This window comes from Palaemon carinicauda, chromosome 7, assembly GCF_036898095.1.
Source record: "Palaemon carinicauda isolate YSFRI2023 chromosome 7, ASM3689809v2, whole genome shotgun sequence".
Classification (NCBI taxonomy): domain Eukaryota; kingdom Metazoa; phylum Arthropoda; class Malacostraca; order Decapoda; family Palaemonidae; genus Palaemon; species Palaemon carinicauda.
Genome location: NC_090731.1, coordinates 109,651,367 through 109,665,592, shown reverse-complemented (window position 1 = coordinate 109,665,592; position 14,226 = coordinate 109,651,367). Strand labels below are relative to the sequence as shown.

Genomic DNA, 14,226 nt, shown 5'->3' with positions numbered 1-14,226 from the left:
ACATAAAATATGTACAACTATTAAGAAAGCATTTTATTTTTACATTCAAACAGCAAACTTCAAAATTTCTTGGGTTTATTTTTCATTACATTTTTATTTAAAACAAAAAAATGTGCATCTTGATTGGTAAATAGATGAAAATAAGTGTGTGCATGAATTAAGACATCATTTAATTTTTACATGAAAACAGCAAACTTCAAAATTTCTTGGGTTTATTTTTCATAACATTTTTATTTAAAACAAATGTGCATCTTGATTGGTAATAGATGAAAATAAGTGTGTGCATGAATTAAGACATCATTTAATTTTTACATGAAAACAGCAAACTTCAAAATTTCTTGGGTTTATTTTTCATAACATTTTTATTTAAAACAAAAAATGTGCATCTTGATTGGTAAATAGATGAAAATAAGTGTGTGCATGAATTAAGACATTTAATTTTTACATGAAAACAGCAAACTTCAAAATTTCTTGGGTTTATTTTTCATAACATTTTTATTTAAAACAAATGTGCATCTTGATTGGTAATAGATGAAAATAAGTGTGTGCATGAATTAAGACATCATTTAATTTTTACATGAAAACAGCAAACTTCAAAATTTCTTGGGTTTATTTTTCATAACATTTTTATTTAAAACAAAAAATGTGCATCTTGATTGGTAAATAGATGAAAATAAGTGTGTGCATGAATTAAGACATTTAATTTTTACATGAAAACAGCAAACTTCAAAATTTCTTGGGTTTATTTTTCATAACATTTTTATTTAAAACAAAAAATGTGCATCTTGATTGGTAATAGATGAAAATAAGTGTGTGCATGAATTAAGACATTTAATTTTTACATGAAAACAGCAAACTTCAAAATTTCTTGGGTTTATTTTTCATAACATTTTTATTTAAAACAAATGTGCATCTTGATTGGTAATAGATGAAAATAAGTGTGTGCATGAATTAAGACATCATTTAATTTTTACATGAAAACAGCAAACTTCAAAATTTCTTGGGTTTATTTTTCATAACATTTTTATTTAAAACAAAAAATGTGCATCTTGATTGGTAAATAGATGAAAATAAGTGTGTGCATGAATTAAGACATCATTTAAATTTTACATGAAAACTGCAAACTTAAAAATTTCTAGGGTTTATTTTTCATTTCATTTTTATTTAAAACAAAAAATGTGCATCTTGATTGGTAATAGATGAAAATAAGTGTGTGCATGAAATAAGACATCATTTCATTTTTACATGAAAAACAGCAAACTTAAAAAAATTTGCTTATAGCGACAATACGTCAACAAAGGCAGGATCGTTACCTCGATCGTGTCGAAATCCCCGAGCTAACAATATAAGCATTTTATGCGGAGCTAAATAGCTAGATTATTAAAGCAAAACAAACTGGGAACGTCGCTCTAGCAAACTAAATGACCCATAAGAGCGAGCGATAGCATCCTGGATGCCTCCGGTAGGCAACAGCTCTTGTTTACGTTAATATCACTTTTGATTTCATTCAAAATGACAAGAGCTTACATTTATACATAGTAAAGATAATACTCAACTTTCCATTATTTTTTCACATTAAGACAGCAAATATAAAAACATATTAGCTTTATTTTTCTTTCATTTTCATTAATTTTTTCGTTTCCTTTTTGCTTCTCTTCATTATAAAGATAAAAATAGTTTGAAATAAGATATTTTTTTCCACATTAAGACAGCAAATATAAATTTTTTGGGGGGTTTATTTTTCTTCACTTTTATTATTTTTTACTTTACTGTTTCTTTCTTTGTATTTTAAGGAAATAGATGAAAAGTGTTTGGAAATATGTAAATAGTTTATTTACATTAAAACAACATATATATACAAGTATCACACTTCAATTATGTACAAATATTTTACACTATTTAAATTTCCTTGTCCTTGACTGGTGGGGTATCAAGCTCCTTGGACGAGTAGAGGGGTGAGGGTGTCATGGCTTCATCAAGGTTGCTGTCGATGGTCCCCGGGGTCAGGACAGGGAAGGTCAATGGACTTTTGAATGCCGCCGACAGCGACGTTAATGAAGGTGCTGGTGAAGGAGCCTGGACAAGGGTGGGTGACGACACTGGCACTGATGGCGAGGTCACCTGGACAGGGGTGGATGACAGTGGAGTTGGCATCCCTGGGTGCCACTCCGTGGTACGGGGCAAGGAAGAAGGGCTTGACTGCGGCACCCAGTTATGACTGGCTGGACGATGCTGCTGCTGCTGCTCTGGCTGTGCATGCGAGGGTCCTGGTTGAGGGGACTGCCAAGGTTGCTGCTGGTGAGGGGGTTGCCAAGGTGACTGCTGGTGAGGGGGTTGCCAAGGTGACTGCTGGTGAGGGGGCTGCCAAGTTGACTGCTGGTGAGGGGGCTGCCAAGGTGACTGTTGCTGAGGGGGTTGCTGATGCACAGGGGGCTGTAAAGGTTGCTGTTGCTGTGGGCCTGCCCAGGTCTCTGAGGATTGTTGCTGTGCCTGCTGCAAGACCTGAGTCTCGTCCCTGTAACGTTGTGTGAGATTGAGGCACTCTATTTGGAATTCGTGCCATCGGTGTACTGGGATGGCACGCATGTAGCCTTCCAGCAGGCACGAAAAATCGTGCACAATCTTGTGCTGGCCCATAAACGTTGGGGTTGACGAATCAGCTTTCGACACAAGCTGAAACATAAAAAATATTATAAAAATATATTATATATTATATATATGTATATATGTAACAAACATTGAAACTATTTAGTACAGCATTTTAATGCAACAGATAGCATATGTCAAAAAAAATTAATACTCACATTCCTCAATATATTGCTGAAATCCTTCTCCGACACATAGGTGTCGCTGTGAGAGGTGTCAAGTGTTCGGCAGGACCCCTTCCCCTTGTCCTTCCTGGTGGTGGTAGATGCCTGGCTGCGAGTCCCCGTCGACCTCACGTCATCGTCGACTTCGCTGGCTGTCGTGGCACCTCCTTCGGAGCCACGAAACTCCTCACTGGCGACTGTCTCTCCCCGGACGATGTGCTGTATGAGGAACGACCAAGTGTCCATGAGGAAGTCATCACGGCCACTCCTTTGGGCTTGGCCAGCTCCACTCTTCTTCTCCTTCTTCATAATTTTGCCAACCCTCGTCCTCAAGTTTTCGTAGCGTTTTTTGCACTGGGCAGCAGTGGCAGGAGGTTCCAGCTGGCTTCCTGTATATGCCCACCTGCTGTCCTTCAACACCTTGTTTATCCACTCCTTGTGTTTCTTGTCAAAGAGCATGGGGTTCTCCTTGACAAGGTCGGCCAACGTAGTCTCCGTCTCTTCCGTCCACTGGTAGTCAGGGATGTCCTTCTTAGACACCCGAACCCGCTTCTTCTTTAAATCGTCATCACAGGATACCTGGCTCTGTCTTGTATACTGCTGTGTCTCCGGGATGACCATATCGAGACTTGAAAATGATGAATGAGGAGAATCTCGATCTGCAGTCTCCTCTATCACGTCCATTTTCCTCCCCCTTCCCTTTGGCTGCTTCAGTTTAGGCATGTTGTCTCCTCGCTGGCGAACTCTGGAATGGCTAGGAGTGTCCTCGGACCTCAATTTATATACCCCCTAATCCCCTTAATCACACGAGAGCTCCACCCCCTGATAATCCCACGAGAGCTCCACTGGCGGAGTAGGAGGGCACTAGCATGAGTAGGCGGGCACTAGCGTGAACCGGCGGGAACTGGCGTGAACTGGAGTGAACGATGCAGGAACTGGCGTGAACTGGAGTGAACGATGCGGGAACTGGAGTGAACGATGCGCGAACTAGCGTGAACAGTGCGAGACAATGCGGGAGTACAATGCGTGATAATGTCAGTGGGAAGGCTGCGATGCGGGAACTGGCGTGAACTGGAGTGAACAGTGCGGGAACTGGAGTGAACGATGCGTGAACTGGCGTGCACGATGCTTGGAAGGGGAAGCATGGCACGCATTGGTACGCTCTGGCACGCCAGTTCCCGCACTGTTCACTCCAGTTCACTCCAGTTCACTCCTGTTGGCGCATCGTTCACGACTATTTCACGGCCATTTATAGCGTGCCAATGCGTGCCACAAACTTTAAACATTTCAAAGTTTTGGGCCCGCATGGCACGCATTGGTACGCTCTGGCACGCGAGTTCTCGCACTGTTCACGACATTTTCACGGCTCGTTCACGCGAATTCGCGCATCAATGCGTGCCAGTGCGTGCCACGAATGCGTGCAAGTGTCAGGGGGGCTTTAAGTTATCAGTTATTTTGCGCAAGTTAGCAAGAAGAACTTTTAGTACTTGTTGGAAAATTGGTAATGTTACTTTACTATGTAAATGCGTTTGTGGTAGCTCAAGTCCAACTGGTTACCACCCAATTTTCTTAACTCCTATGATATGTAAAGTTTTTTAAATGTCTTTTGGCTAAACGTCTAAATAAGTTTGCTGAGGGTAATAATCTGTTCACTAGTTTTCAATTTGGCTTTCGTAAAGGCCTTGGAGCATGTGATGCCCTTCTTACAATCTCCAATGCTGTACAAAAATCCCTTGATTGTGGTTAGGAAGTGGAATAAGGGTAAACGAATTAAAGGGGAATATTAGCTTTCATTCCGTCCCAACATCCATGTTATACTGTACTTTGCTTAGTAAATATAATTTTTTCGTGAGTAATCCACAACGGCATCTTTATAAGACAGAAACACACTTTATCGACTTCTGTGGATTCTGGTAATGCACCTTTAATGTGAAATATGATATTATGAAAACAGAGTTTGTGGGTTTGGACACCGAGACCTCGTATTATAGACATGAGCTGTATACGCGACTAAAAATTCGTATACATTTCCTTCCAGATGAAAGGCAAAGGCAAGCGATTTTTTTTGCCGTTATGGAAAGGATTTTCCAAGCGATTTCAAAAAGACGCTTTGTTGATAATAACAAAAGCCTTGTATACATACTAATAGAATGACAATAGGTGAGGAGAATGAACAGGTGTTTACATTTTGCCTGAATATGTATGGTCATATTAAACTGCTATAAAACTATAAAAGCATAAACCAGATAGTATTGATAATGTAATGTTACCATATATATATTACCGTTCAACATCTATGAACAGCAACTTATTATCTTGCCAAAAAATTTGCAGATAAGAATTGGTTATTTCAATATTACATTTTGTATAAGCATGAACCTATTAGAATAATATCTACATATATATCAGTTCAACAATTATATATATAAAAACTCCTGGTTACACAGTAAGGAACCTTTCTTTAATACATTTGATAATTTTAAGAGGGAAGATACATTAGGTATCATTTATATGGAATACAATGAGCTTTGGAGATTTTTTTTTTCAATAGAGACTTTTCGGAGATGTAAATTGACTCATATTGAGAGTGGAAATTTAACTTAAAGGGGAGGTAGCAAACAGGCAGGCTGCCAGCCGGCGACAGAGAGATGCCTAGAAAGACAATAGAAAAAAGGCAGTATACTGATATAAAAAGGAGAGAAGCATCAAGGAAACATACGGAAAATCTAAAAAAATTTTAATTTTAAAACAAATTGATCGAAATGAATTTTGAAGTTGAACGTAAAACAAATCTCCAGAGACAAGGGGAACAGGACACAGATAGCAAACACAAGCAAATACAAAATGAAGACTGAAGACAGTAATGTTGAGACCACAGAGAAATGCCAAAAAAAGAAAAGAAAAATACCCAGAGAGAGAGAGAGAGAGAGAGAGAGAGAGAGAGAGAGAGAGAGAGAGAGAGAGAGAGAGAGAGAGAGAGGATAACAGCCGAATAAAAACGAAGTAGGATCTAGGGTATTTGATAATTCGGTAACTATTTGACCTACTATAAAGGATACATAAATTTCAGAAATTTCTCCTTCATGAAAAAATGAATCTGCTTCAGCTTTGGCTACTATAAAGGATACATATATTTCAGTGATTTCTCTTTTATGAAAAAATTCATCTGCTTTAGTTTTGGCCACTATAAAGGATACATATGTTTCAGTGATTTCTCTTTAATGAAAAAATTAATCTGCTTCAGTTTTGGCTACTATAAAGGATACACATATTTTTCGGATTCCTTTTCTTTTTTATGAAAAAATGAATCTTCCAGTTTTGGCTACTATAATGGATACGTATATATTTTAGTGATTTATCTTTTATGGAAAAAATTATCTATTTCAGTTTTGGCTACTATAAAGGTTATTTATATTTCAGTAATTTTTTTTTATGGAAAAATTAATCTGCTTCAGTTTTGGCTTCTATAAAGGATACATATAATTCAGTGATTTCTCCTTTATGAAAACACGAATATACTTCAGGTTTGACAACTATAAAGGATACATTTATATTTCAGTAATTTCTCTTTTATGAAAAAATGAATCTGCTTCAGTTTTGGCTACTATAAAGGATACATATATTTCAGTGATTTCTCCTTTATGAAAAAATTAATCTGCTTCAGTGTGGCCACTATAAAGGATGCATATGTTTCAGTGATTTCTCTTTAATGAAAAAATTAATCTGCTTCAGTTTTGGCTACTATAAAGGATACATATATTTCAGTGATTTCTCTTTTATTAATAATGAATCTACTTCAGCTTTGGCTACTATAAAAGATACATATATTTCAGTGGTTTCTCCTTTATGAAAAAATAATTCTGCTTCAGTTTTGGCTACTGTAAAGGATACATATATTTCAGTGATTTCTCCTCTTTGAAAAAAGGAATCTGCTTCAGTTTTGGCTACTATAATGGTTACATCTATTAAAGTGATTTCTCCTAAATGAAAAAAATGAATCTGTTCCAGTTTTGCCTATTATAAAGGATACATATATTTCACTGATTTCTCTTTTATGAAAAAATTAATCTGCTTCAATTTTGGCTGCTATGAAGGATACATACATGTTTCAGTGATTTCTCTTCCATGAAAAAATGAATCTACGTCAGTTTTGGCTGCTATAAATGTTATATATATTTCAGTAATTTCTCCTTTATGAAAAAATGAATATGCGTCAGTTTTGTCTAATATAAAGGTTACATATATTTCCGTTATTTTTCCTTTATGAAAAAAGAGTGCTTCAGTTTAGGTACTATAAAGGATACATATATATTTCAATGATTTCCCTTTTATGAAAAAATGAATCTACTTCAGTTTTGGCTACTATGTGGGATACATATATTTCAGTGAATTCTCTTTTATGAAAAAACAAATCTACTTCAGTTTTGGCTACTATGTAGGATACATATATTTCAGTGATTTCTCCTTTATGAAAAAATGAATTTACTTCAGGTTTGGCTACTATAAAGGATACATATATTTCAGTGATTTCTCCTTTATGAAAATGAATTTGGTTTAATTTTGGCTTCTATAAAGATTAACTATATTTCAGTAATTTCTCCTTTATGAAAATATTTATCTACTTCAGTTATGGCTACTATATAGGATACATATATTTCAGTGATTTCTCCTTTATGAAAAAATTAATATGCTTCAGTTTTGGCTACTATAAAGGATACATATATATTTCAGTGATTCCTCATTTATGAAAAAATGAATCTGCTTCAGTTTTGGCTACTATTAAGGATACATATATTTTTCAGTGATTTCTCTTTTATGAAAAAATTAATCTGCTCCAGTTTTGGCTACCATAAAGATACATATATTTCAGAGATTTCACCTTTGTGAAAAAAAATAATATGCTTCAGTTTTGGCTACTATAAAGGATACATATATTCCAGTGATTTCTCATTTATGATAAAATGAATCTGCTTCAGTTTTGGCTACTATAAAGGATACATATATTTCAGTGATTTCTCCTCTATGAAAAAATGATCGTGCCTCAGTTTTGTCTACTCTAAACGATACGTATATTTCAGTAATTTCTCCTTTATGAAAATATGAATCTGTTTTAGTTTTGGCTACTATAAAGGATACATATATTTCAGTGATTTCTCTTTTATGAAAAAATTAATCTGCTTAGTTTTGGCCACTATAAAGGATACATATGTTTCAGTGATTTCTCTTTAATGAAAAAAATTAATCTGCTTCAGTTTTGGCTACTATAAAGGATACACATATATTTTTCGGATTCCTTTTCTTTTTTATGAAAAAATGAATCTGTTCCAGTTTTGGCTACTATAATGGATACGTATATATTTTAGTGATTTATCTTTTATGGAAAAAATTATCTATTTCAGTTTTGGCTACTATAAAGGTTATTTATATTTCAGTAATTTTTCTTTTATGAAAAAAATAATCTGCTTCAGTTTTGGCTTCTATAAAGGATACATATAATTCAGTGATTTCTTCTTTATGAAAATACGAATATACTTCAGGTTTGACAACTATAAAGGATACATATATATTTCAGTAATTTCTCTTTTATGAAAAAATGAATCTGCTTCAGCTTTGGCTACTATAAAGGATACATATATTTCAGTGATTTCTCTTTTATGAAAAAATTAATCTGCCTCAGTTTTGGCCACTATAAAGGATGCATATGTTTCAGTGATTTCTCTTTGATGAAAAAATTAATCTGCTTCAGTTTTGGCTACTATAAAGAATACATATATTTCAGTGATTTCTCTTTTATTAATAATGAATCTACTTCAGCTTTGGCTACTATAAAGGATACATATATATATATATATATATATATATATATATATATATATATATATATATATATATATATAACTGATTTCTCCTTTATGAAAAAATGAATCTATTTCAGCTTTGGCTACTATAAAAGATACACATATTTCAGTGGTTTCTCCTTTATGAAAAAATAAATCTACTCCAGTTTTGGCTATTGTAAAGGATACATATATTTCAGTGATTTCTCCTCTTTGAAAAAATGAATCTGCTTCAGTTTTGGCTACTATAAAGGTTACATCTATTATAGTGATTTCTCCTAAATAAAAAAAATGAATCTGTTCCAGCTTTGGCCTATTATAAAGGATACATATATTTCACTGATTTCTCTTTATGAAAAAATGAATCTGCTTCAATTTTGGCTGCTATGAAGGATACATATATGTTTCAGTGATTTCTCTTCCCTGAAAAAATGAATCTACGTCAGTTTTGGCTGCTATAAATGTTATATATATATTATTTCAGTAATTTCTCCCTTATGAAAAAATGAATATGCGTCAGTTTTGTCTAATATAAAGGTTACATATATTTCCGTTATTTTTCGTTTATGAAAAAAGAGTGCTTCAGTTTAGGTACTATAAAGGATACATATATATTTAAATGATTTCCCTTTCATGAAAAAATGAATCTACTGGAGTTTTGGTACTATAAAGTTATATATATTTCAGTAATTTCTCCTTCATAAAAAATGAATTTGCTTCAGTTTTGACTACTATGTAAAGGATACATATATTTCAGTGAATACTCTTTTATGAAAAAAATCTGCTTCAGTTTTGGCTACTATAAAGGATAAATATATTTCATGATTTCCCTTTATGAAAAAATGAATTCTACTTCAGTTTTGGCTACTATAAAGGATACATATATTTCAGTGATTTCTCCTTTATGAAAATGAATCTGGTTTAATTGTGGATTCTATATTAAATATATTTCAGTAATTTCTCTTTATGAAAAAATTAATCTACTTCAGTTTTGGCTACTATGTAGGATAAATATATTTCAGTGATTTCTCCTTTATGAAAAAATGAATTTACTTCATTTTTGGCTACTATAAAGGATACATATATTTCAGTGATTTCTCCTTTATGAAAATGAATCTGGTTTCATTGTGGATTCTATAAAGGTTAATATATTTCAGTAATTTCTCCTTTATGAAAAAATTAATATGCTTCAGTTTTGGCTACTATAAAGGATACATATATTCAGTGTTTTCTCCTTAATGAAGAAATGAATCTGATTAGTTTTTGGCTACTATAAAGGATACATATATATTTCAGTGATTCCTCATTTATGAAAAATGAATCTGCTTCAGTTTTGGCTACTATTAAGGGATACATATATTTTTCAGTGATTTCTCTTATGAAAAAATTAATCTGCTCCAGTTTTGGGTACCATAAAGATGCATATATATCAGAGATTTCACCTTTGTGAAAAAAAAATAATATGATTCAGTTTTGGCTACTATAAAGGATATATATATTCCAGTGATTTTCATTTATGATAAAATGAATCTGCTTCAGTTTTGGCTACTCTAAGGGATACATATATTTCAGTGATTTCTCCTCTATGAAAAAATGAACGTGCTTCAGTTTTGTCTACTCTAAACAATACATATATTTCAGTAATTTCTTTTATGAAAAAATGAATATGTTTTAGTTTTGGCTACTATAAAGGATATATATTTCAGTGATTTATCTTTTATGAAAAAATTTATCTGCTTTAGTTTTGGCCACTATAAAGGATACATATGTTTCAGTGATTTCTCTTTAATGAAAAAATATCTGCTTCAGTTTTGGCTACTATAAAGGATACACATATATTTAGGACTCCTTTTCTTTTATGAAAAAATGAATCCGTTCCAGTTTTGACTACTATAATGGATTTGTATATATTTCAGTGATTTATCTTTTATCGAAAAAATTATCTATTTCAGTTTTGGCTACTATAAAGGTTATATATTTCAGCAATTTCTCTTTTATGAAAAAATGAATCTGCTTCAGTTTCGGCTACTATAAAGGATACATATATTTCAGTGATTTCTCCTTTATGAAAAAAATAATTTTGCTTCAGTTTTGGCCACTATAAAGGATACATATGTTTCAGTGATTTCTCTTTAATGAAAAAATTAATCTGCTTCAGTTTTGGCTACTATAAGGATACATATATTTCAGTGATTTCTCTTTTATTAATAATGAATCTACTTCAGCTTTGGCTACTATAAAGGATACATATATATGTATATTTTAGTGATTTCTCCTTTATGAAAAAATGAATCTACTTCAGCTTTGGCTACTATAAAAGATACACATATTTCAGTGATTTCTCCTCTTTGAAAAAATGAATCTGCTTCAGTTTTGGCTACTATAATGGTTACATCTATTAAAGTGATTTCTCCTAAATGAAAAAAATGAATCTGTTCCAGTTTTGCCTATTATAAAGGATACATATATTTCACTGATTTCTCTTTTATGAAAAAATGAATCTGCTTCAATTTTGGCTACTATGAAGGATACATATATGTTTCAGTGATTTCTCTTCCATGAAAAATGAATCTACGTCAGTTTTGGCTGTATATATATATAGTTATATATATTTCAGTAATTTCTCCTTTATGAAAAAATGAATATGCGTCAGTTTTGTCTAATATAAAGGTTATATATATTTCCGTTATTTTTCCTTTATGAAAAAAGAGTGCTTCAGTTTAGGTACTATAAAGGATACATATATATTTCAATGATTTCCCTTTTATGAAAAATGAATCTACTGGAGTTTTGGGTACTATAAAAGTTATATATATTTCGGTAATTTCTCCTTCATAAAAAATTAATTTGCTTCAGATTTGACTACTATGTAGGATACATATATTTCAGTAAATTCTCTTTATGAAAACAAATCTACTTCAGTTTGGCTACTATGTAGCATAAATATATTTCAGTGATTTCTCCTTTATGAAAAAATGAATTTACTTCAGGTTTGGCTACTATAAAGGATACATATATTTCAGTGATTTCTCCTTTATGAAAATGAATCTGGTTCAGTTTTTGCTTCTATAAAGGTTAAATATATTTCAGTAATTTTTCCTTTATGAAAAAATTTATCTACTTCAGTTATGGCTACTATATAGAATACATATATTTCAGTGATTTCTCCTTTATGAAAAAATTAATCTGCTTCAGTTTTGGCTACTATAAAGGATACATATATTTCAGTGATTTCTCCTTAATGAAAAAATGAATCTGCTTTAGTTTTTGGCTACTATAAAGGATAAATATATATTTCTGAGATTCCTCATTTATGAAAAATGAATCTGCTTCAGTTTTGGCGACTATTAAGGTTAAGGATACATATATTTTTCAGTGATTTCTCTTTTGTGAAAAAATTAATATGCTCCAGTTTTGGCTATCATAAAGGATACATATATTTCAGTGATTTCTCCTTCATTAAAAATGAATCTGCTTTAGTTTTTGGCTACTATAAAGGATACATATATATTTCAGAGATTCCTCATTTACGAAAAAATGAATCTGCTTCAGTTTTGGCTATTATTAAGGATACATATATTTCAATGATTTCTCCTTAATGAAAAAATGAATCTGCTTTAGTTTTTGGCTACTATAAAGGATACATATATATTTCAGTGATTCCTCATTTATGAAAAAGAGAATCTCCTTCCGTTTTGGCTAATATTAAGGATACATATATTTTTCAGTGATTTTCTCTTTTATGAAAAAATTAATCTGCTCCAGTTTTGGCTACCATAAAGATACATATATTTCAGAGATTTCACCTTTGTGAAAAAAAAATAATATACTTCAGTTTTGGCTACTATAAAGGATACATATATTCCAGTGATTTCTCATTTATGATAAAATGAATCTGCTTCAGTTTTGGCTACTATAAAGGATACATATATTTCAGTGATTTCTCTTCTATGAAAAAATGAACGTGCTTCAGTTTTGTCTACTCTAAACGATACATATATTTCAGTAATTTCTCCTTTATGAAAAAATGAATCTGTTTTAGTTTTGGCTACTATAAAGGATATATATATTTCAGTGATTTCTCTTTTATGAAAAAATTAATCTGCTTTAGTTTTGTCTACTCTAAACGATACATATATTTCAGTAATTTCTCCTTTATGAAAAAATGAATCTGTTTTAGTTTTGGCTACTATAAAGGATATATATATTTCAGTGATTTCTCATTTATGATAAAATGAATCTGCTTCAGTTTTGTCTACTCTAAACGATACATATATTTCAGTAATTTCTCCTTTATGAAAAAACGAATCTGTTTTAGTTTTGGCTACTATAAAGGATACATATATTTTAGTTATTTCTCCTTTATGAAAAAAAAAATGAATCTGTTCCTTTTTTGGCTACTATAAAGGGTACATATATTTCAGTGATTTCTCCTTTAATGAAAAAATGAATCTGCTTCAGGTTTGGCTACTATAAAGGATACATATATTTCAGTAATTTCTCCTTGATGAAAAAATGAAACTCATTTTAGTTTTGGGTAATATGTAGGATACATATATATATTTCAGAGATTTTTCCTTTATGAAAAAATGAATCTTCTTTAGTTTTGTCTGTTATAGAAGATATATATATATTTATATATATATATATATATATATATATATATATATATATATATATATATATATATATATATATATATATATCATAGTGATCTCTCCTTTATGTAAAAATAAATCTGGTTCAGTTCAGGCTACTATAAAGGATACATATATTTCAGTGATTTCTCCTTGATGAAAAAAAAAATAATAGGCTTCAGTTTTGGCTACTGTAAAGGATACATATATTTCAGTGATTTCTCCTTTGTGAAAAAAATTAATCTGCTTCAGTTTTGGCTACTATAAAGGATACATATATTTCAATGACTTTCCCTTTATGAAAAAATTAACCTGCTTCAGTTTTGGCTACTATAAAGGATACTTATATTTCAGTGATTTTTCCTTTATGAAAATGAATCTGGTTTAATTGTGGATTCTATAAAGGTTAAATATATTTCAGTAATTTCTCCTTTATGAAAAAATTTATCTACTTCAGTTATAGATACTATATAGGATACATATATTTCAGTGATTTCTCCTTTATGAAAAAATTAATATGCTTCAGTTTTGGCTACTATAAAGGATACATATATTTCAGTGTTTTCTCCTTAATGAAGAAATGAATCTGCTTTAGTTTTTGGCTACTATAAAGGATACATATATATTTCAGTGATTCCTCATTTATGAAAAAATGAATCTGCTTCAGTTTTGGCTACTATTAAGGATACATATATTTTTCAGTGATTTCTCTTTTATGAAAAAATTAATCTGCTCCAGTTTTGGGTACCATAAAGATGCATATATATCAGAGATTTCACCTTTGTGAAAAAAAAATAATATGATTCAGTTTTGGCTACTATAAAGGATATATATATTCCAGTGATTTTTCATTTATGATAAAATGAATCTGCTTCAGTTTTGGCTACTCTAAGGGATACATATATTTCAGTGATTTCTCCTCTATGAAAAAATGAACGTGCT

General features: G+C 31.6%; 2 protein-coding genes across 4 annotated transcripts in view; one reads left to right on the top strand and one right to left on the bottom strand.

The window, feature by feature from the left end:
* Positions 1 to 14,226, top strand: part of LOC137643983 (glutamate receptor 1-like) — a 932,732-nt gene that overhangs the window by 225,713 nt on the left and 692,793 nt on the right. The window lies entirely within an intron of this gene.
* LOC137643618 (mediator of RNA polymerase II transcription subunit 15-like) lies at positions 1,870 to 3,059 on the bottom strand. The gene is made up of 2 exons (XM_068376332.1): positions 2,805 to 3,059; positions 1,870 to 2,673 (listed from the first exon to the last, which is right to left on the bottom strand). The coding sequence occupies exons 1-2, from the start codon at positions 3,054 to 3,056 to the stop codon at positions 1,900 to 1,902; spliced, it is 1,026 nt and encodes a 341-aa protein (XP_068232433.1). The 5' UTR covers positions 3,057 to 3,059; the 3' UTR covers positions 1,870 to 1,899.

What these genes read in the sequence shown, in the direction of transcription:
- LOC137643618 (XM_068376332.1), bottom strand. Translation starts at nt 3,056, where the DNA reads ATGGACACTTGGTCGTTCCTCATACAGCACATCGTCCGGGGAGAGACA. An exon ending in TCAGCAATATATTGAGGAAT is followed by an intron (nt 2,674 to 2,804) that starts GTGAGTATTAAT and finishes TTTATGTTTCAG; the next exon opens with CTTGTGTCGAAAGCTGATTC.